Genomic DNA, 21,473 nt, shown 5'->3' with positions numbered 1-21,473 from the left:
TATTATACTACTACAGTACTGTACATAGAATACACTATACATTAACAGAATATACTATATATAAATACTTTTTGCAATGATCACTCTATGATCACACCACAAATGTGGTGATCAAACACTTAAAATGACGTGATAAAGATATGTAATATAGGCAGGTGTGTTTTACAAGTTAACAATAAACTATAATATCCAAAATGATTCTGATATAAGTGCACAAAACAGTAAACTTGACTTATTATAAATAACTTTAAAACACTAACAAAACAAAACACATATATCTTAAATCATTGTCAGTTTTGATGAGAATAATGTTATATTGGGCTTATTTTAAAAAATGGAAAAACTTATAAAGTCATTGTTTATTAGCTTTACAGTAAGTTATACTTCACAAATTAAATAGAAACTTACCGTTCAGACTACAATGCTTGAATTACTGACAACATACTGATGTAGGCTTATGTTTAATGTACTGCACAACGTTTTTATAACACGAACCCACAGTGTTCTGTCGGGACTTTAAACTTTTATAAACATAAAGCGCCTGCTCTCCGCCTCTTTTATTTAGCGAGGGTGTAAAGTTGTGCAAGCTTATTAAATCAATTGCTTTGAAATGAGCATGTTCAGTAACAACACAAGCAGCTACTGCGCATCAGTTTAAACGCGTCCGTTCTCCGCCTCGCGTCATTTCTTCCGCTTGCGTTTTAAACAACTCGCAAGTGGACAAAAGCGACGGATTAAAAACACCAAATGTAAACAGGAATGTGTCTCTCTCGCACACTCATAATCCAATCGACCAAAGTGCATCTTAATACCAGGTGTATAATGTTGTAAAGAAACCGCGTGACTGCCGCCACCTGAACTGACTGAAGTGAAGGGGGTGGGGGATTGGCTGGTGTAACTCCAGTGAGTGACCTGGGTCGCCATTAGCAACAAATAGGGCGCGCTCTGCTGGACAAACAAGTACTTACATCTTTCAAAAGCATTTAATGTTTTTTGAAAGGGACGTTCATATCGGCTTCATATCTGCGGCTTATACGCCGATACAGATATATCTGCGACATGCTCATATCGGCCGATAAAATCGGCAAAACGATAAATCGGTCGGGCTCTATTAAAGTCCATTAAAATGAGAAAAATCCTGGAATGATTTTATCAAAAAACAATTTATTCTCGACTGAACAAAGAAAGACATCAACATTTTGGATGACATGGTGGTGAGTAAATTTTTATTTTTTTTTAAGAAAATTGACTTATCCTTTTAGGACTGGAACTAACAGTTTTATAAATAAATATAAAAAATACAAAGAAAAATACTTTTTCAGGACCAATGTATGCTTAATTTGAATTTTAAAAAATTAAGATTTATATTTAAAAAAACGATGTGACTTTTAAAAATGATTTAGAAAATGTGAAATGTTTTAATAATGAGAAGGCAGCTTTCTCATATTAAATTTTTAATAAGCACACATAACCCAGAGAGGACCTCCATTTATACTCCCTGGCTCTCTATTGAGTTTCCAACAAACGTTTCCCTTTCCAAATTTTAATTAAAGTTCTCATGACCCAATGCGACCCTGATCATTAATACATGTAACAGGAATTATTGCCATTCTTGCTCTTTGTAAATGCTTTAAAGCACATCAGGAATGTGTACTCGATATTCTCTAATAACTTTTAACTTCAAATGGAAAAAATTTAACACATGCTGCATGATTATTGCATGAATATTAATAACCGCCTATGTAGTTACATTTTTCTGGTTATTCCATAAGAGAAAAAAGCAAAACAAAGAGAAATCTAAAAAAGAAAGAAACGTTCCCACAGTTTCACAATCATACCACGGAATGCACATTTTGATAAAATGTATAGCCTCAAATGCATTGCAAATCACTTTGGATAAAAGCGTCTGTCAAGTGCATGAACGCAAGAAGATCTGACATCGCTCACTCAATACTGGTGTCTAAAATAACACAATCTTTGGCATTGAAAGTAACATGTGGGATTTTTGCAACACTACAATAGGCTGCTCTTTGCCTTGTTGCTAGCATGTTTTCACATGGAAATGTTTGGGATAATTACAGGAGGCATAATTGCTTTGAGAGCAAACACAGGACACTTATTCCCCAGCATCTGCAGTTTAGCAACAGCTATTGTTTATACCATTAGCAAAGTCATTCTTCTCAGTGGAAGCCATTAGCTTTGGCTGAAGCCCAATAACACTGATAAGGTTTATTTTCTTTCCTTTTTCCAACCAATATTGCAATTTCAAAACTCTATGGACTAAATCTGTGGTGTAAAGGCACACAGAAAATAATTTCTACCCTTTGCTGTGTTTGTAAAAATAACTAAAATGAACATCAGCAATGCATGCATCACACTGTTATAAAGGTGTAGCCATAACACTTGAACATTATATATATGCAAAGCATGACTGGAAAAAATATTGGTTCCACATGATTGAATTAAGTTTACTTAAAATGAAATAAAAGAAAAACCTTGTTGGATCTACATCATTATTATGGACACCGTTTCTACATGATTGAATCAAGTTCTTAACTCTTTCTCTGGCAGCATTTTATTTTAAAGAAAATCTTCTTTAAATATATAAACATACATTATATAAAATAAAAAGAACAGAACCTCTGCTTTTAAACAGCAACAAAAAAGTTTCATCCTATCAAAATTTTTTCTTTTTTATCACCTCTCAAATATTGGTAGGTTTCTTCAAAAATAATTTTTTTTAACAAAAAGCTGAAATAATTACATTTTTTGTAAAGGACTTTTATTATAGATCCGATTCAGAATGATGATCAAAACATACATGGAGTTTAACTGTTTTTGTGATCAGTGGATGCTTCAGTGTTTTAAAAGTTGGGTAAGAGCACCACCTAGTGGATAATAGCGGAAATATGGATTGCTGTAACTCGTCAATGGCGTGGAGAGTTAAAATGTAGTTAAGATTAATTAATGTTATTTTTAAGAACACTTATGGTGCTTTTCCATTGCATAGTACCCCACGGTTTGGTTTGGGTAAGGTCGGGGCTCACCTTACTTTGGCTTGGTTAGCTTTTCCATCGAGTTTAGTAACACTTCGGATTGGGAGGGATTATAGGCGTGTCGTTATATTTGCGCCGCCTACTGCTGTGACATCATACAAGTGACAGCGTCGTTGTACATTCCCATACATTCATCTATTTCTCAGTCCGCCACAAAATTAAAATTGACCACCACAAATTGATGTTTACACATCGCGTTATCACTACCTCTGTCTCACAGTTTCTGTACAAACACCGGTGGCGTCGGTCAACAGGCTCCGCTGAGCCTCATTTATGTTGAATTTAAGCATAAATGCAAAAGTGCACGTCGCGAATGTGCTGTCACAAACTGCAAGTCTGGAAAAAACTGGTATGGTGTTACGGATGCTCAACCTGTGGATGTTTGGGAACTTACAGCCGAGCAGAGATAACAACAGGTTTACTCGAGACAGCGCAAGCTAGCATGAAGGTAAAGCTAATCTTTTCCATTATAGCGATGACGCTGGTAGTGATTTGTCAGACCAATCAGTGATCTACAGTGATTTCACGTCAGGTTTTGGTATCAGCTCGGGTCTGTTGGAACCCCTATCTGAGGTGGTACACAAAAAAGTATATGGTACTACATACTGCACCCAATGGAGAAGCCCCTAAAAGTAAACTGACCCGACCCAACCCAAACTTACTATGCAATGGAAAAGTGCCATTAATTCAATCATGTCTAACCAGTGTTCACAAATTTATTTTTCAGTGTGATAAAATATTTCTAAACCCTTTCCGTGAAAAAATATGATTTTTGATACAAAAAGATATTTTTACGATACGATTTCATTGCAAATGAGTGAAATAGTTTTCTGTGGTTATTGACGGTAGGCCAACGATTGTAATGTTGATAGAGCTTATCATTTAATTAAACCAGATTTACTGACATATTTATGAACACTTTAAAAGTCACAACAAAATAAGTAGGTGTAGGGTCAGGAACGGATTAAGAGTAACAGAACAGAGGGAAACTATGAAGTCACGACTGTCTGAGAGGTTAAGCGGCATCTGCCAATGGTGAGACTTTGGCACGCGATCACGGTACGCAAACCGACAGCTGCTTTTATACAAGTTTTCAGTAGCATTATCTGATACAAATTAAGACACACAGAGTATATAAAAACTTGATCCACACAACAGCTGCTAATCGCAATTTAACTTTGTGTGGCAAGAATCACACAACAAACTAGACTTCTGAAAAGGCCAAAAACCTAAGATATTTCAAAGATTTTCACCAGATGGTTTCATTATGTATATATATGTATGTATGTATGTATGTATGTATGTATGTATGTATGTATGTATTTATGTATGTATGTATGTATGTGTTTATATATGTATGTATGTATGTGTGTATATGTATGTGTGTATATGTATGTGTGTATACACACACACGCCCGCACGCACACACATATACATACATGCATACATACACACATATATACATACATGCATACATACATGGTAGATATAAAAAATTTGTACTTGCACAGAACCATTTTGCCTTTATTTGGTGGAGAGAGGGTTACAGGAGCGCAAAAGACCTCGAGCCAGGAACTAAACTCGGGTCGGCGAAAGTGCGTCTGCACCCTATGTCGGAGCGCTGCCCACTACACCGTCGGCTTTGACTCTGATGAGAACCATTGGACCCAAAAAGTTGGAACAGACTTTTTTAGGTCAGTGCCTAGTCAGTTCGTTTTGTCACGAATCGCTTCATAAACCAAAAACGAAAGAATTTACTGGCAGTCACAGGAAAAAAGATGAATGACTGCCGCACTATAAAACAGTAACTGGGGAGACTTTCTTCTCTTTTAACTGTGAATCGAAGTGAATTAAATTACCATGAATTGAAAGGACTGTGGCAGACGGGACAGGAAATGATCTCTCGACTGAACTGGTTTTCAGGACATCAGGTTTTTATATTTAAACTGATCTATGCATAATACAAGGAGTGGGACTCATCATTTCCCTCAACTGTTAGGCTTAAAGGGACACTCCACTTTTTTTGAAAAATATGCTCATTTTCGAGCTCCCCTAGAGTGAAACCGTTTTGAATCCATTCAGCTGATCTCTGTGTCTGGCGCTACCACTTTTAGCATAGCTTAGCACAATCCATTGAATCTGATTAGACCATTAACATCGTACTAAAAAATTACCAAAGTTATGCTAACCATGCTAATGGTCTAAGCAGATTCAATGGATTGTGCTAAGCTATGCTAAAAGTGCTAGCGCCAAACATTGAGATCAGCTGAATGGATTCAAAACGGTAAGATTAAAATGTTTAACTCTAGGGGAGCTGGAAAATAAGCATATTTTCAAAAAAGTGGAATGTCCCTTTAAAGGAACACTCCCAGATTTTGGGAATTTAGCTTAAGGAATCAATTTGGGAATCACTCTGCCCAAGTAGCAGTGCTTTGCCTTCTGAGAATAAAGTTCCCAGTATGTATACTGTTAAAAGATGGCTGTGTCTCATATGACCTTGTTATTTGTACACGGTGTGACCACACAAATCACAACACACAAATAGGAAAATGTTCAAGTTATTTTGTCACTTATTGGGAGCAGTATGCTAGCTGAAGCTATTCACTTCCAGTCTTTGTGCTAAGCTAAGCTAGCGGTGGGTGCGTCAGACAGAGTTACAGCACGCATGGAGATGAGAGAGGTATGTATGGACTCATCTAACTCTGGGGGATACATTGAATAAGCTAAAATCCCAAAATCTGGGCCTGTTCCTTTAAACTAAAGAAACTAAAGCAGTGTGGGTAGGAAATAATTTTATTTTTATCTTAGTATTTTTATAACTTAGTTGTCTTTAAAAATTATCACCTTAATTGTTATACATCTTTTTGTAATGACTTATACAACACTGCAATTATGGTTATAATGTTCAGAATAAATATTAATGTTCAGACAGAAGATTAATGCCCTGCCGAAGCTTGAATTAAACCATAAATCTTATAGTACCATGTTTTCTTGTGTTATCTCCTTTTATGAATACTGTATATCATTTCTCATGATTTCTTTAAGTTTTAGTGCTAAAACATGCTCTGTAAAGTTTCTTTGAAACACACACAATGGCAAAGTAAAGGGAAGAGACGGAGTGATAGACTGAATAAACAGAAGGACAGGGTAAAGGTCTCCCTCTAGCGGGGTAGAAAGCGTGACGGTGGGGGAACTGAGACTACGGGGTCTGCGCACTTGGGGTTCACTTAGATGGCCGCTGGAGGAGGAAGGAGTGGAAGAGGGGGGCGTGGCTGCTGTAGCCCCACCCACTGCTGCAGCTGAGGTACTGGCTCCATCTTCTGTGAGCTGTCGGAGAGAGAGGGGATTTAAAGGGGTCCTAAATGGAGAGCAAGGTCTGAAATATATCACAGGCAAACACATGCTAGGCACCAAGTAAGAATAAATTTAATTTACAGTACTGCCAGGTTGGTCAGTAATTTTATTAGGAACTGCAACAATAAAAGGTTAGTAGGAACATTGTCTCCCTTACTACTGTAAGAATGGGTATGTTTATATTAAAAATAAGACAAATTGTGAATCTTACAGGCATAAACTTTTTAAATGCACTTGTCAGATGTGTCAAAAAGCATACGGGTTGCAGAAAATGAAAGTCGTTAAAGGGACACTCCACTTAAAAAAAAGGCTTATTTTCCAGCTCCCCTAGAGTTAAACATTTGATTTTTACCGTTTTGGAATCCATTTACCCGATATCTGGGACTGGCGGTACCAATTTTAGCATAGCTTAGCATAATCCATTGAATCTGACTAGACCATTAGCACCGGGGCTCAAAAATAACCAAAGACTTTCAATATTTTTCCTATGTAAAACTTCACTCTTCTGTAGTTACATTTTGTACGAAGAGCGACGGAAAATTTAAAGTTGCTATTTTCTAGGCAGATATGGCTAGGAACTTTACTCTCATCCTGGTGTAATAATCAAGGACTTTGCTGCCATACAATGGCTACAGGAGGCGCAATGATATTACGCAGCGCCCGCAAATAGTCCCCTTGGTTACTTTCAATAGCATGGTACTATTTTCAGACACTGCGTAATATCATTACGCCTCCTGCAGCCATGTTACGGCAGCAAAGTCCTTGATTATTACACCAGAATGAGAGTATAGTTCCTAGTCATATCGGCCTACTTTTAATTTTCCGTCTGTCTTAGTACACGATGTAACTACAGAAGAGTCAAGTATTAAACAGGAAAAATATCGAAACTTTGAAAACTCTTTTGCGATGCTAATGGTCTAATCAGATTCAATGGATTGTGCTAAGCTATGCTAAAAGTGGTACCGCCAGGCCCAGAGATCGGCTGAATGGATTCCAAAACGGTAAAAATCAAATGGTTCACTTTAGGGAAGTGATTAAAACATATTAAAATGATCAATAACTTTTCATCACACTCAAAGGTTTGTGAATAGATACTGAATATTCAAGAAATTTAAAAAGCATTTCTTTAAAGCTCAGCTGAATGGAGCTTCAAACTGTTGTGCTATACAAAATGGGAGAGAATATAAAGTACAAAAAAATAGAGAGTTTATGGAGTACAAGGATGAGAAGGATATGTTAAGATTGATAGGGACCAAAAAGCAATAAATAAAAATGGGGAACACATACTCACAAACACAAAAAACTGAAATTACGAACAGATGAGCCAACAAAAGAAACATGACATTGATTCATTGGGAAAACAAATAAGCCAAAAAAAGGGAAAATTGCAAAACTGGACAGATAGTAAAGAGAAAACAACATGCCAGAATAAATCTCGGTTAGCTTCAGTTAGGTTACGCCAGCGTGCTTTACCTGCAGAATGGGTCGCGTCCAGGTGGTGCTGCGGTTGTTATGGTTAACGTAGTAAGTTCGTCCTTTGGGATCCTTGCGTTCTTCCCAGCCTGGAGGAAGGCCCGGCGTGGTCAAGGTGTAGTTAGCCGATGGAGACTGAATAAAGATAAAAGCAAAGATTAGTTTTTTGAGATTTGGAAACCTGACACCATGAGATCAGGATCACTCTTAAACTCTGGTTAACATATATGACCACATTTTTACAAACACGCTCAACACAAGTACACATTTGATAACGCATTAGCAAACAACATACTGCACATACAACACATAAATGTCTTTTATTACAGATACAGATTTTAAATCTATCTGATTTATATGGCTGGGCAACTTTACATGAACCGTGAAGGCAATCCAAACCCTTTCTAGTTTTAAATTCATACACAAATTAGAGAACTAGCATTAAAAGGAGAAATATTTAGGAAAGGTGTGCGTTGCTTTATAAAGTGCTCCTAAATAAAAGTCGAAAATTAAATAAAAGTTAATTATAAGTATAAATATTTGATTTATAATTAATTTAACTTAAAATAATTATTGGTTAATTATAAACATACAGAGCCCCAATACAAGTTTACACACTAGTCAACATTTAAAGTGCATAACACTTTTTTTTTACAAAGTTTTGTAACACTTTACCTGAAGGGGTGTGCATTTTATGTCATTAAGTGTCATTTGTTCAAATATGTCAATTTTTAACTTAAAGATGACATTGTTTGAAATGTCTTTTTGACGAGAACCTGACATAAACGAATACAACATTATTTGTCATAAATCTGTCATAAACATGACGTAGAAGAATAATTATAAAAACTTAAATAACTACATAACTTTATAAGTAAAATGTCAATAAGTGTCAATACTCTGTCAAATAGTTTTATAACAGCATCATGAACATTTTTCTTGACCTCAGCTACAGTGGTACCAATTAAACTTGTCATTAAAATGTCAATAACTGTTAATACAATGTCAAATAATTTTAAATGCCTCAACAAAATGCAACAGACACATCAAAAGATTATACTTAACGTTATGTATATGCATAAAAACAGAACTTGTTTTTCCTCACACAGAGGGTTCTGAAATTTTTTTTGACAAAGAAGAAAAACTAACAAATTATTTTTTTGCAGCGATATGGACCCAACGCTGCATGGCTTAACCTATTATTATTAGTAATAATATTACTGTTTTTATTCAATTTTAGGTGAATCGGTCACCAAATGCAACAAAATACAATTTTATCAATTTTAATTATTATTATAATTGGATGATTGATTTTATTTCTCTAACACCTGGAGGAAACTTAAAAAAAAACATTATGAACTGAAGAATATTCGTGACACTGTTATAAAACTATTTGACAGAGTATTAACACTTAATGACATTTCAATGACAAATTACATTTGTACCGCTGTAGTTGAGGTCAAGAAAAATAATAATGATGCTGTTATAAAACTATTTGACAGAGTATTAACCCTTAATGACATTTTAATTTCTATCACTGGTATAAAGTAGTCACTTATGATGTATTGGTAAATGTCAGGTTTTCTTAACAAAGACATCTCAAACAATGTCATCTTTGCATTAAAAATTACAATTTACAAATAACAAATTACACTTCATGACAGTTATCATAAACGTGCATAAAATCTCCTTCATGTTCACGACACGTGTCATGTCATGTCATGTCATGATTATGAAGGTGTCATGTCAGTGTTATGCACATCGACAATTTTTATAAAAGGTTTTAATCCACTTTAAATGTTGACTAGTGTACTATATATTATGGCCATGAATTTGTTACCATGGTTTATTTATACATAAGCAAATACATTTTACTAACTCGTCCCTCATTTCGGTAAATCATGCTGATGTTTTACAAAGTCATTCCTTGTTTTGAGTAAACAAATTTCATGTTTAACACAAATGAGAAAAACAAGCCGGGAAAATGTGCTCACATATAAAAATCATTGAAACAAATTTGTTATTGTCATCCTCAATATACTGTAAATATTTTTAAAAAATAACGATGAAAAATGAACATAAAAGCTAAAACAACTAACATTTAAAAGAGAGAATTTAAAACAATAAAAGGAAAACCAAAAACACAAGAGAGCACAAATGTACAACATGTGGACATTACCATAGCGTCCTCAACGCCTGTGACTGTTTGAGCTCGTGTTCGTCGAGGCTGCGAGTTCTGCTGAACAATAACAGCTGTTTTTAGATGGGGTGGACGATTGCCCACTTAGGGCCAGTGGGAAAGGGGTAAAATGAGGGCAAATGGAAGGATAGGGTCAGCCAGAGAGTGTGATTTGGGAAGTGATTTTAGAGTGAGTTTGGATAGTTCAGTTGATTTTGACATTTGAGGGTGATTTTGTGAGAGGTGCCCAGTGAAAGTCTTATGGTGTGATACAGCAATCAAAAACAAAACATTGTACGATAACAGGAAGAAGTGAATTGAGGTCATATGAAATCACTGTTTGATGATTAGAAGTAAGATCTCAAGATTTAAGAAAAGACTAAATTTATAACAAACAAAGGTGCTCATGAAATATCATGTGTGACCCAGGGCCACAAAATATGGTAGCACGGGTATATTTGTAACGACAACCAATATATTGTATATCGTCGCTGTCCGATGAAAACCACTTATGTCCATTTTGACGATTTTGAGATTTTTCAACGGATTGAATGTCCAGGTTCATTTCCGTATACAGTATGCTTCACATATCTAAATGGTCAATGAAAAGTTGTGAAATCATGTCATCTGATTTTCACGTATATCCATTTGGTGTCAAAGCTGTCAATCACGCCGCGTATAGCCGAATAAACATAGCCTGGTGAGACACTGACTTTCCTTCATAGAGGTAATTGTTTCCCCCTTGACGCCAGACGTACGTCTAGGAGTGACAAAATTACGGTAGGACTGTGCAAACAAAGTATCTGTCTAGCATTCCCATGTCAGTGTATTGATTCATTGTCCCTTCAGAGTTTGCAAGAGACATTTAATAAATCTATAATTCATATTAAATAAACTAAGCATAGTTAATAAACTAAGATGTAGGCTATTTTATAAACTGAGCATATTCATCTGTCAAAATGAAAAGCGACTTGGCCATTCTAATTAATGATTGGAAGAATGCGTATCGACCACCGTTACTGTAAAATATGCACGTATGTCCATTTAAAGCAACACTATGTAGTTTACATGTAAAAATGACTTACAGCTCCCCCATGTGGTTGAAAAGCGCAACAGTGCCTGGTATCAGACACTCTTCTGCAGGCAGGGGGAGGGGTGGGGCTGTGTGCTCTACCCTCCACCGCCACTTTCAGAGTGTGCTTGTAGCAGCTAGGAGGCTGCTCAGGTTGCAGCAACAGTACAATTTGTCCAGTTAAAAGTTGTTCTATCACTGAAATAATTTTAGAGACATTATTTAAAGGTAAAAAACTACACAGTGTTGCTTTAAACTCAATTTTGGTCAAATGTGGATTATATCATTACACTGGCTAGAATACGGTTACATGTACAGATCCAGTACCAAGTTATGACAACGCTACATTCAACTGCTTTTAAAATACGGTGGGGGTTTTTTCCACATCCTAAAAAGTAACCGTTTTGGACATACGTGAGTTTCATCGGGCAGCGACGATATGTCAAAATTGTAATTTTGTTTCATGCCAAAAATCATTAAGGATATTAAGTAAAATGAAGAAGTAAATTTCCTACCGTAAATATATAAGGAATGTATTTATCATTAGTAATACGTGTTTAAAAGGCAACTTGCAGATTCCAGATTTTCAAATAGATGTATCTCTGCCAAATACCGTCCTAGCCCAAACACCAATAGAAAGCTTATGTTTCAGCTTTCATGTGATGAATAAAAATTACCCTTTTGTGGTCCAGGGTAACAGTTTTTGCCCAAAAACATATTATTACTTGCAATAAAATGATTAATACAGTGTCAACATTAACTCTTTCCCCGCCATTGACAAGTTATCACGTCAATTAAGAGAAAACATTTGCATTATGCATATGTTTCTGATAAGGTTTAATATTAATCTGTAATACCGCGATTATCCACTAGATTAGATAATCGTTCTGAATCTGATCTAACAAAAATCCTTCACAAAAATGCATTTATTTAAGCTTTTTGCAAAAAAAGTGTATTTTTAAAGAAAAATACCCATATTTAAGAGATTATACGCAGAGAAAAAAATATATAAATAGAATGAAAAAATCAAATTTTTGTTTGTTTGTTTGAAAGCAGAGGGTCTGTTTTTCATTTGATATATTTGTATGTTTATATATTTTTAGAAGAACATTTTCCTAAAAAGGCATTTTGTGAAACTTTTGTGAAAAGCACAAAAAATGCTGGTGGGGAATGAGTTAAAGGGATACTCCATCCAAATATCAATTACCCAATGATTTATTCACCCTCAAGCAATTCGAGATACAAACATCTATCTTCTTCCAAGCTTTATAATGGCAATCAAGAAACAACTTTTGACTTTACACCTCAAAAAAGTGCATTCATCCTTCACAAAAGTGATCCACATGGCTCCAATGGGTTAATAAAGGTCTTCTACTTGTAATCGATGCGATATTGTAAGAAAAATATCCATATTTCAGCCTTTATAAACAGTAATAACTAGGTTCTGGTAACGGCACCATCTTGGACTCACGCAATTCACATGAGAGTTTTAGTATAGTGAGCGTTAGATTGCCATGGGTACGTTGCGCAGTGACTCTAGTGAATCGCTTGAGTCCAAGATGGCGCCGTTACCGAAAGCTAGTTATTATAGTTTATAAAGTTTAAAATATGGATTGTTTTCTTATATCGCATTGATTACCTGCAAAAGACCTTTAATAACCCTTTGGAGTCGTGTAGATTACTTCTGTGAAGAATGAATGCACTTTTTGGGCTTCAAAGTCAGAAGTTGTTCCCTGATCCATTCTTTTCTCTCATTGTAAGCGTGGAAAACCAGGGACATTTACTAAAATAACTCCAAATGTGTACGTCTGATGATGGACATAATGTATCTCGGATTGCTTGAGAGCGAGTACATTATAGGGTAATTTTGATATTTGGCTGGAGTATCCCTTAATGGATTTGATTTTATGGATTGATGCTATGTGCGTATTGCGATATGCATGCATGTGAAATTCCACTTGTTGCGATATATCTTGCTGACCTACTATACAAGTAATTCAGACATGTTTAGAGTCAGATGAATGTCAGTGTTGGTTTATTTTAAATTACATAATTGTAAGAGCGCTTCTGTGCTTCAGCAATGAAAAATGCAACGAGGGATCCATAACAGCTGATCCTAATTTTCTTGGATGATATTACAACCACAGTGACACATGTACAACAGTTTAAAGCGTCTACAAAGTGGCTTCAATCTGCATGGTAAAAACATTTTGTAGCAATTCCGAATGACTCGCATTCGCCCACTGACTCGTCTACTACAATCACAGTGAGGAAATGACACCCGGACGAAAACCCAAGAGGAGTTTACATTTCAAATGGTGCAAAAGTCACAATGAAACAAAACGACGCTTTTATACGGCTGTAATGAAAGACATACCCTTGTATCTAACAAGCTGATCGTATTAGCTATCCAATCACGCATTAACCGTACACTTGTGTGAAATGTCATCCTCCTCACACAGAGGAACAGGAATGTGGGGGAACGGCACCTCCTACCCATGCTAATATCAAACAGATTTGCTGTGACTTTAGCGAAATCCCTTAACTAAAGAATGCTTGTGACAATCTATCACTGATTGTTTATAATTTCATCTGTTATGAGATATGCAAGAGCCAATGGTGTTTTAACAGCAAATGACATCATGCATGACATCACGACGGGCATCTTCAATCAGCAAGTGTGACTATGGCTATATTTTCAATATTTTACTATGTTCTTACCTCAGCTTAATACATTACCCATCTTTTATCAATGCGTGCACTTATAATCTTTGTACAGCGCCTCGCGAATGTGTTAGCATTTAGCCTAGCCCCATTCATTCCTATGGCTCCAAACAGGGACGAATTTAGAAGCCACCAAACACACGTTTTCTCTATCGTACATGACTAGTTGGTGGCACAAAATAAAACTTTTGTTTGCAGCCATAGGAATGAATGGGGCTAGGCTAAATGCTACGCATTCACGAAGCACTGTACAAGGATTCAAAGTACACGCATTAAAAATAGATAGGTGTGTAATAATTAATCTAAGTTGAGGTAAAAACATAGTAAAATATTGAAAAATGGTGGTGTTTCCTTTAAGTGAAGTAAATTAACTGCAAACACGGCAGATTTGTTCGATATCATGCGGTTATTTTGGTTATTTTTGAGCGCGATGCTAATGGTCTAATCATATTCAATGGATTATGCTAAGCTATGCTAAAAGTGGTACCGCCAGACCAAGAGATCGGTTGAATGGATTCCAAAACGGTAAAAGTCAAATGTTTAACTCTAGGGAAGCTGGAAAATGACCATATTTATTTTAAGTGGAGTGTCCCTTTAACTTTCTTTGCAAATTAACAAACAACTAAGACAACCAGGCTTTAAAAGAAGTAAACCCAATTGTGATTTATATCAGATCTGCTTTATTCCTTTAAAAAAACTGATAACTGATCTCAAACCAGAGCGCAAAGGTTACTGGATTTATCATATGCAAACTGAAATTTGATTTTTACCATTTTGGAATCCATTCAGCTGATCTCCGGGTCTGGCGCCTGCACTATTAACATAGCTTAGCATAATCCATTGAATCTGATTAGACCATTAGCATTGCGCTAAAAACTAACCAAAGAGTTTCGATATTTTTTCTATTTAAAACTTGACTCTTCTGTAGTTATATTGTGTACTAAGACCGACAGAAAATTAAATATATAATTAAATATAAAGATATAGTCATATCTGCCTAGAAAATCGCAACTTTTAATTTTTCGTCGGTCTTAGTACGCAATGTAACTACAGAAGAGTCAAGTTTTAAATAGGAAATTTTTTTATTCCTTAAAAAAACTGATAACTGATCTCAAACCAGAGCGCAAGGTTACTGGATTTATCATCTGCAAACTGCCAGACCTTATCCCAGCATGCACTGGGATACAGGCCATGATACAACAATGAAATGGACACCAAAACACTGCCAAGGACTAACCAGGCGTCTAACCTTCCACAAACCATATTCCAAAACTTTGTCTTATCGTGCAAAGTAGCAGATGGGGCCATCAGGGTATTTCTCCTGGAGGAACTGAATTTGCTAAAAACATATAAAAGTCTCAAAGCATCACGCCATTTAAATGAAGCACATATGAAGTGTTCCTGTGTGAGAACAAAGACTTCTTCCAGAAGACATCCAATGTCTGTCCCCTATTCCTGGTTCTGCACATTCATGCAAACAGGAGCAGTTCACACGGTGACATCATCTACATGGGTAATTTCATTTTACCATATGTTTCTTATCTGCTGTAAAACAGCATTTGGTAAACCTTTTAAAAAGACTCTCTTACGACCTGTGACAGATGTTTTTGAGCTGCAGCCATGGATCTTAAAGCGTGTAATGACATTATTGCAGACAAGCAAATTTTAACAAGCTGCCTTCTTAAAAACATTGCAATCTCGCTGCGCAACAACGTAACCATGTACAAGTCCAATCTTTTACAGAAGGTAGCTCTTTGACACTGCCAGATAAACCATCAACCATATAAACTCCCAATAAATCACAATGAAACAACACACAACTAGCTTCGCTAAATCAATTCCAGGATCTTATTAGCACATCATATGTCAGACTCACCAGCACAATAATAAAACCTATTATTTGATATACTCAAACACAAAGGCAATATTTCTATTCTACAAATATAGCAGGGACTGGAGAGACAGGACTTTATTGGTGCTGGAATAAAAATGGATCATGAAAGGTTGCAGGCCGGATTCAAACCTGCATCTTCTACAAGTGTACCAAAGCTTAACATATCACGTAATGAGTCACTTACTGTATACTTCAGTGGTTGTTAAACACAACATAAAACACTGCAACCTATCTTACTTCTGCAATATGACTATAAAACATGTGGAGCATGACGTGAATTCATCCGTATCAGAATGGATTCGGATGGATGGAGGGGTTATAAAAATATAAAGAAGGAACACTGCTTTTTAAAATAGGCTCATTTTCCAGCTCCCCTTGATTGAAAATTAGATTTTTACAGTTTTGGAATCCATTCAGCCGATCTTTAGGTCTGGCGGTACCACTTTCAGCATAGCTTAGCATAATCCATTGAATCTGATTAGACCATTAGCATCATGCTCAAAAATAACCGAAGAGCTTCGATATTTTCCCATTTAAAACTTGACTCTTCTGTAGTTACATTGCGTACTAAGAATGACGGAAAATTAAAAAGTTGTGATTTTATAGGCAGATATGGCTAGGAACTATACTCTCATTCTGGCGTAATAATCAAGGACCTTGCTGTAGTAACGTGGCTACATCAGGCGCAATTATATTACGCAGTGCCCGAAAATAGTCCCCTTGGTTACTTTCAATAGTAGTGGACTATTTTCGGTACACAATGTAACTACAGAAGAGTCAAGTTTTAAATAGGAAAATATCGAAACTCTTTGGTTATTTTTGAACGCAATGCTAATGGTCTAATCGGATTCAATGGATTATGCTAAGCTATGCTAAAAGTGGTAGCGCCAGACCCGTAGATCAGCTGAATGGATTCCAAAACAGTAAAAATCAAATTTTCACTCGAGCGGAGCTGGAAAATGCACTGAAAAAAAAAAGATTCATTGAATTTAATCACATTTTTTAAGGTAAGTGGTTGCAATCAATTTATTTAAGCTAAATTTAAACAAAAAAAAATTAGTAAAGTAAAATAAAATATAAAACTTTTGTTTAAATGTAGCTTAAATAATAGATTGCAACACTTACCTTAAAAAATTGATTAAATTCAATGAATCTTTTTTTTCAGTGTGCGCATATTTTAAAAAAAGTGGGGTGTCCCTTTAATGATGTGATAGTCGTTTCAAGGTATCAGCGTGTTGATTAATGATTACAAAGACACTTTTAAATGGATAACATGCATAGATAGTTCACAATTAGATTAGTTAATATTTGATTTCGAGTTGATTTTAAAGAATTATAAAGTGATTCCCAATAACCCTTCACCACATTCTTAAAAAAGGTCAAAATTATTAGAAACAAATAACAGAAATACTGGGAAATCTTAAGAATGTTTTAAAGTGATTTGAACCGCAGTAGTGATAGACCAACAGTACTGAGAGACAGAGACAGAAATGAGCACACGCAGAGTAAAGGAGGGGCGAGGAGAAAAAGAGCAGGAGTACCGTTGGTGTTGGAGGTTGAGCTGGATCACTGACTCCATCGGTCATGCTTGATGAGCGAAGACGTGAGGAGAGATGACCCTGCTGTGAGAAAAAGAGATAAAAAAGCCTGAGATGTTGCTATGAATAAATAAAGACATAAATGTTTCTCAGTGGCCATTTTCTGAGTGCTTTTCTGAATTCAGCAAACACACATGAACATGAAATGAAACCCAAACAACCAAGTATGTAATTTCAAATCAGAATAAATCGAGTGTTACAAATAATTACATTATTTACTGTATAGTTGTTACATTTATGATGTAATGCGACCATAACAAAAGTCATTGCCAGTGTTGGGAAAAGTTACTTTTAAAAGTAATGGATTACAATATTAAGTTACTCCCCAAAAAGTTACTAATTGCGTTACTTTTCCTGGAAAGTAATGCTTACGTTACTTTTCCGTTACTTTTTCTTACTTGGCTGAGGCTTGATCTCTTTCAGGCCTTGAAGGTGTTTTTTATGATCGCAAAAATGTCAAGCTCTGGCCTGCCATCTCTATTTCTGACTCAAACTGTTCCTGCTCAGGCCCATAGAGTGCGTAATTCTACGTTAATATGTTCAGTTAAAGGGACGCTTCACTTTTTTGAAAATATGCTAATTTTCCAGCTCCCATTTGAGTTTTACCGTTTTGGAATCCATTCAGCTGATCTCCGGGTCTGGCGCTAGCACTTTTAGCATAGCTTAGCATAATCCATTGAATCTGATTAGACCATTAGCATTGCGCTAAAAACTAACCAAAGAGTTTCAATATTTTTTCTATTTAAAACTTGACTCTTCTGTAGTTACATTGTGTACTAAGACCGACAGAAAATTAAATATATAATTAAATATAAAGATATAGCCATATCTGCCTAGAAAATCACAAATTTTAATTTTTCGTTGGTCTTAGTACGCAATGTAACTACAGAAGAGTCAAGTTTTAAATAGGAAAATATTCAAACTTTTTGGTTATTTTTTAGCACAATGCTAATGGTCTATTCAGATTCAATGGATTGTGCTAAGCTATGCTAAAAGTGCTAGCACCAGACCCAGAGATCGGCTGAATGGATTCCAAAACGGTAAGAATCAAATGTTTAACTCTAGAGGAGCTGGAAAATGATATTGTCAAAAAAAGTGGAATGTCTCTTTAAATTCAGTACGTTATTTTATTTTTAAATTTAGTTAATTAATTTGAAAAGTAACTCGCATTACTTTTTTAAAAAAGTAACTCAAATATTAATGTGTACTTTATAAAGTAATCCGTTACTTTACTCGTTACTTCAGAAAAGTAATATTATTACGTAATGCACGTTACTTGTAACGCGTTACCCCCAATACTGGTCATTTCAAGTATTACTATTTGCTTTTTACTGTACTCATGATGCATTAGTGTCTATGCCTGTCTATTCACTTATTTTTACTCACTGTGTATTTAGTCATGCAAGAGCAGTTTCCAACTCGGCATCTGCTTTTACGTGCAAATAATACTACAGTAAAACCTTCTGACACATGCTGTCTAATGTGACTTGCGAGTTCAGCATGGTTGTTATAAAGAAATGTTTGATGGACATGGGCGGAGAGGAAAAATTTCCACGTTTGCTTTCCGTCTTTCCATAATGTCAGCTTCTCTCTTATGTAGTTTGGCAATGTCCTGATCACAACCTCTTTCTTCGGGGTTAGCAAAACAAATCTTAATGCACTGGAAAGCACCAAATAAACTGCTTTTGTGAGGAAACAGTCTGCTACTTAATGAACTGACAGGGAAACTTTAACATGCTTAATGATAAATCCTTCGGAAGAGGAAAAAATAGCCATTTTATACGGGAAGACGATATGGCGACATGCAGGATTAAATTTACGGCGCTCTGTTTATTTCTATTACCCACAAATGAGTGTCGTAGAGTGAATCAGGGCCATTAGATAAAGATAAAGAATAAAAAATGGTCATACTGCATCACTATTGCAACACATGTAGATGTGCAAGATATCAATTACACGTCTGAACAAACAGATCTACTTTAATCACTTGCAAAACAAAACAGTCAATCCTAAAGATCATATTGGAAAATTGCATGATGTTGGGTGAGACCAAACCCGAAGTATGTAAGTTGTTTTTCAAAATTGAAGCGGCAGCAGAAGTTGAAAGGGAGTTTGTGTGTTGCCTCCACAATGACTCACCGAATGATTCAGAATGACCGCGGTGTACGTGTGGATATGGGTCAGAGAGTCAGTATTAGTTTGACACTTTGCAAAAACAAAACTTTCCTGACCAAGACAAGATTCACACACTTAACGCCAATGTGGCTTTCATTAAAACACTTACAGGAAAACCAGTCTGCTACTGGACGACTAGAATCATTGGAAAGCACCTGCTAATTTGTTATAGACACGCAAGAATGTGGAAAAAAAACTATGTGTGAATGTCATTGCATTAAATAGCAAAGTGATATCTGCATGATGCACAGCCTATTAACCAGCTGGTCTCATGGTTTTTTGATAGTGGATGTATAAAGACACGCAGTTGTCCCAGCACAGTAACCACATGTGTAGTTCATCACATCAACTACTGTATAAATATGTTTAACTAAGTATGACACCAAAATAATGCTTTTCTGTCATTTCTGTTAACAGTACATCTATCATTTTATAATTTTAAACTTTGTTTTAGCAAAATGTTTGGGTTGAAAAGTGTGCTCGTTCACTTAATTTTAAAATAAAGGCCACTTGGTGTGATACAGTATTTTGTTTTCGTGCAATAACATTCATACATTTTTAAAAGCACAGCTGATGTCCAAATGCTGTTTGGGGCCAATGAAAAATCTATATCATTGTCATTGAATATTGTAATTCATCTGTGTCTTACCACAGCAGAGCTGGGTCCAGGGATCTCTCCGTTCGTGTCTGGAGTGAGAGATAATCTAAGGCTGATCTCATCGGAGAATTCTGGAGCGCTGGACAGGGGCATGGCCAGTGAAGGAGGACCGGACAGAGAGTGATTCAGTCCTTCGCTCAGTAAAGCAGGATCCTCTTCTGATATGGGTTCCCATGACTGAAAGAGGCAAGAATAACAAGTGCATTAAATCAACTCAAAGTTTGTATTTGTTTAGCGCTTTCAAAATTTGACATCGTTGCAAAACAGCTTTCCAATATATACATATTAGTAAAGACACCAGAAGCATATTTAAAACAAAAAATCTGAAAATTTATCAAATACATCGTATTATTTCTTTTTTTTTTAAACGATGTGCAGTATTGTGCAAATATTTTAGGCCACCACCGGGTTGTGTCAGGCCCGGCTCCAGATACGAGATGAAAGGTGGCCCAAGGGATATTCCAGGTGGGCCGGTCGGATTGTGGGGGTTCTTTAATGCTTTAATCTCACATGTCTATAGTTTTAAATATATTTAAGACAATTATGGTTGTTTGTTATTGTTGTGTTTTCTTAATTTAAATTTTTTTTTAATTTATTTTGGAACTATTTAGGAACTATAAATATATATATAGCATTTGTAATATTTTTTGACCTCTTAACAAATCTTGTATCAATTAAGTTACTTTATAAAAAGGAGCAGTTCTTTTAAAATAACCATTTACATCAACTAAAACAAACTTGTTACAAATTAAAAATGTTAATTTTATCTAAAACGCTGTTTTTCTTAAGAATTATTCTCATGTAGTATATAGTATAACATTACAGATTTTTGTCAAAAGATTGGCTGTTATGTGGTGTGGGGCCAGAGTGGGCCAAGCCTCTAATTGGGTGGGCCCACTCTGGCCCCCCTGTGGAGCCAAGCCTGGGTTGTGTTGTTTTAGCAAAGTTTTAATGATCATCCATATTTATTAAGATACAAACCAAGGAAATATATACACAAAATGTCTTATAAATAACTATATTTGGTATTTATACGACTGCAAAAACAACAAATCTAATTGTGGCATGGTGGCCTAACTGTGCGTTCACACCAGACGTGGAAAAGGCGGCAAAAACGCGGCATTCGCGCGTAGTTGGACGTTTGAACATTTTGAGTTTTCATTCGAAATTCTAGTCATTCGAGACATTCACGCGGATATTCGCATCATGTGAGGGGCTTCTGCTTTCGCTCGCTTCCTGTAATCACGTCACTACTAGAGCAAGCTCCCGATTGGATAACACTGCGTGAAT

At 35.8% G+C, this 21,473-nt stretch overlaps 1 protein-coding gene across 9 annotated transcripts in view; it reads right to left on the bottom strand.

Moving 5' to 3' along the window:
- The window catches only part of nedd4l (NEDD4 like E3 ubiquitin protein ligase), a 121,984-nt gene that overhangs the window by 31,116 nt on the left and 69,395 nt on the right, over positions 1 to 21,473 (bottom strand). For 5 of the 9 annotated variants that reach the window (XM_073871455.1, XM_073871456.1, XM_073871454.1 and 2 more), the window contains 5 exons: positions 20,175 to 20,360; positions 17,294 to 17,374; positions 10,063 to 10,122; positions 7,884 to 8,018; positions 6,218 to 6,383 (listed from right to left, as the gene is read on the bottom strand). In XM_073871455.1, the coding sequence (XP_073727556.1) occupies positions 6,218 to 6,383; positions 7,884 to 8,018; positions 10,063 to 10,122; positions 17,294 to 17,374; positions 20,175 to 20,360 (628 nt within the window). The remainder of the gene's footprint in view (positions 1 to 6,217; positions 6,384 to 7,883; positions 8,019 to 10,062; positions 10,123 to 17,293; positions 17,375 to 20,174; positions 20,361 to 21,473) is intronic. The other 4 variants (XM_073871457.1, XM_073871451.1, XM_073871458.1 and 1 more) reach the window with 2 other exon arrangements.

Source organism: Misgurnus anguillicaudatus, chromosome 9, assembly GCF_027580225.2.
Source record: "Misgurnus anguillicaudatus chromosome 9, ASM2758022v2, whole genome shotgun sequence".
In the NCBI taxonomy this organism is placed as follows: domain Eukaryota; kingdom Metazoa; phylum Chordata; class Actinopteri; order Cypriniformes; family Cobitidae; genus Misgurnus; species Misgurnus anguillicaudatus.
Note: the sequence above shows the minus strand (reverse complement) of the source record. Positions and strands in the feature narration are given on the sequence as shown.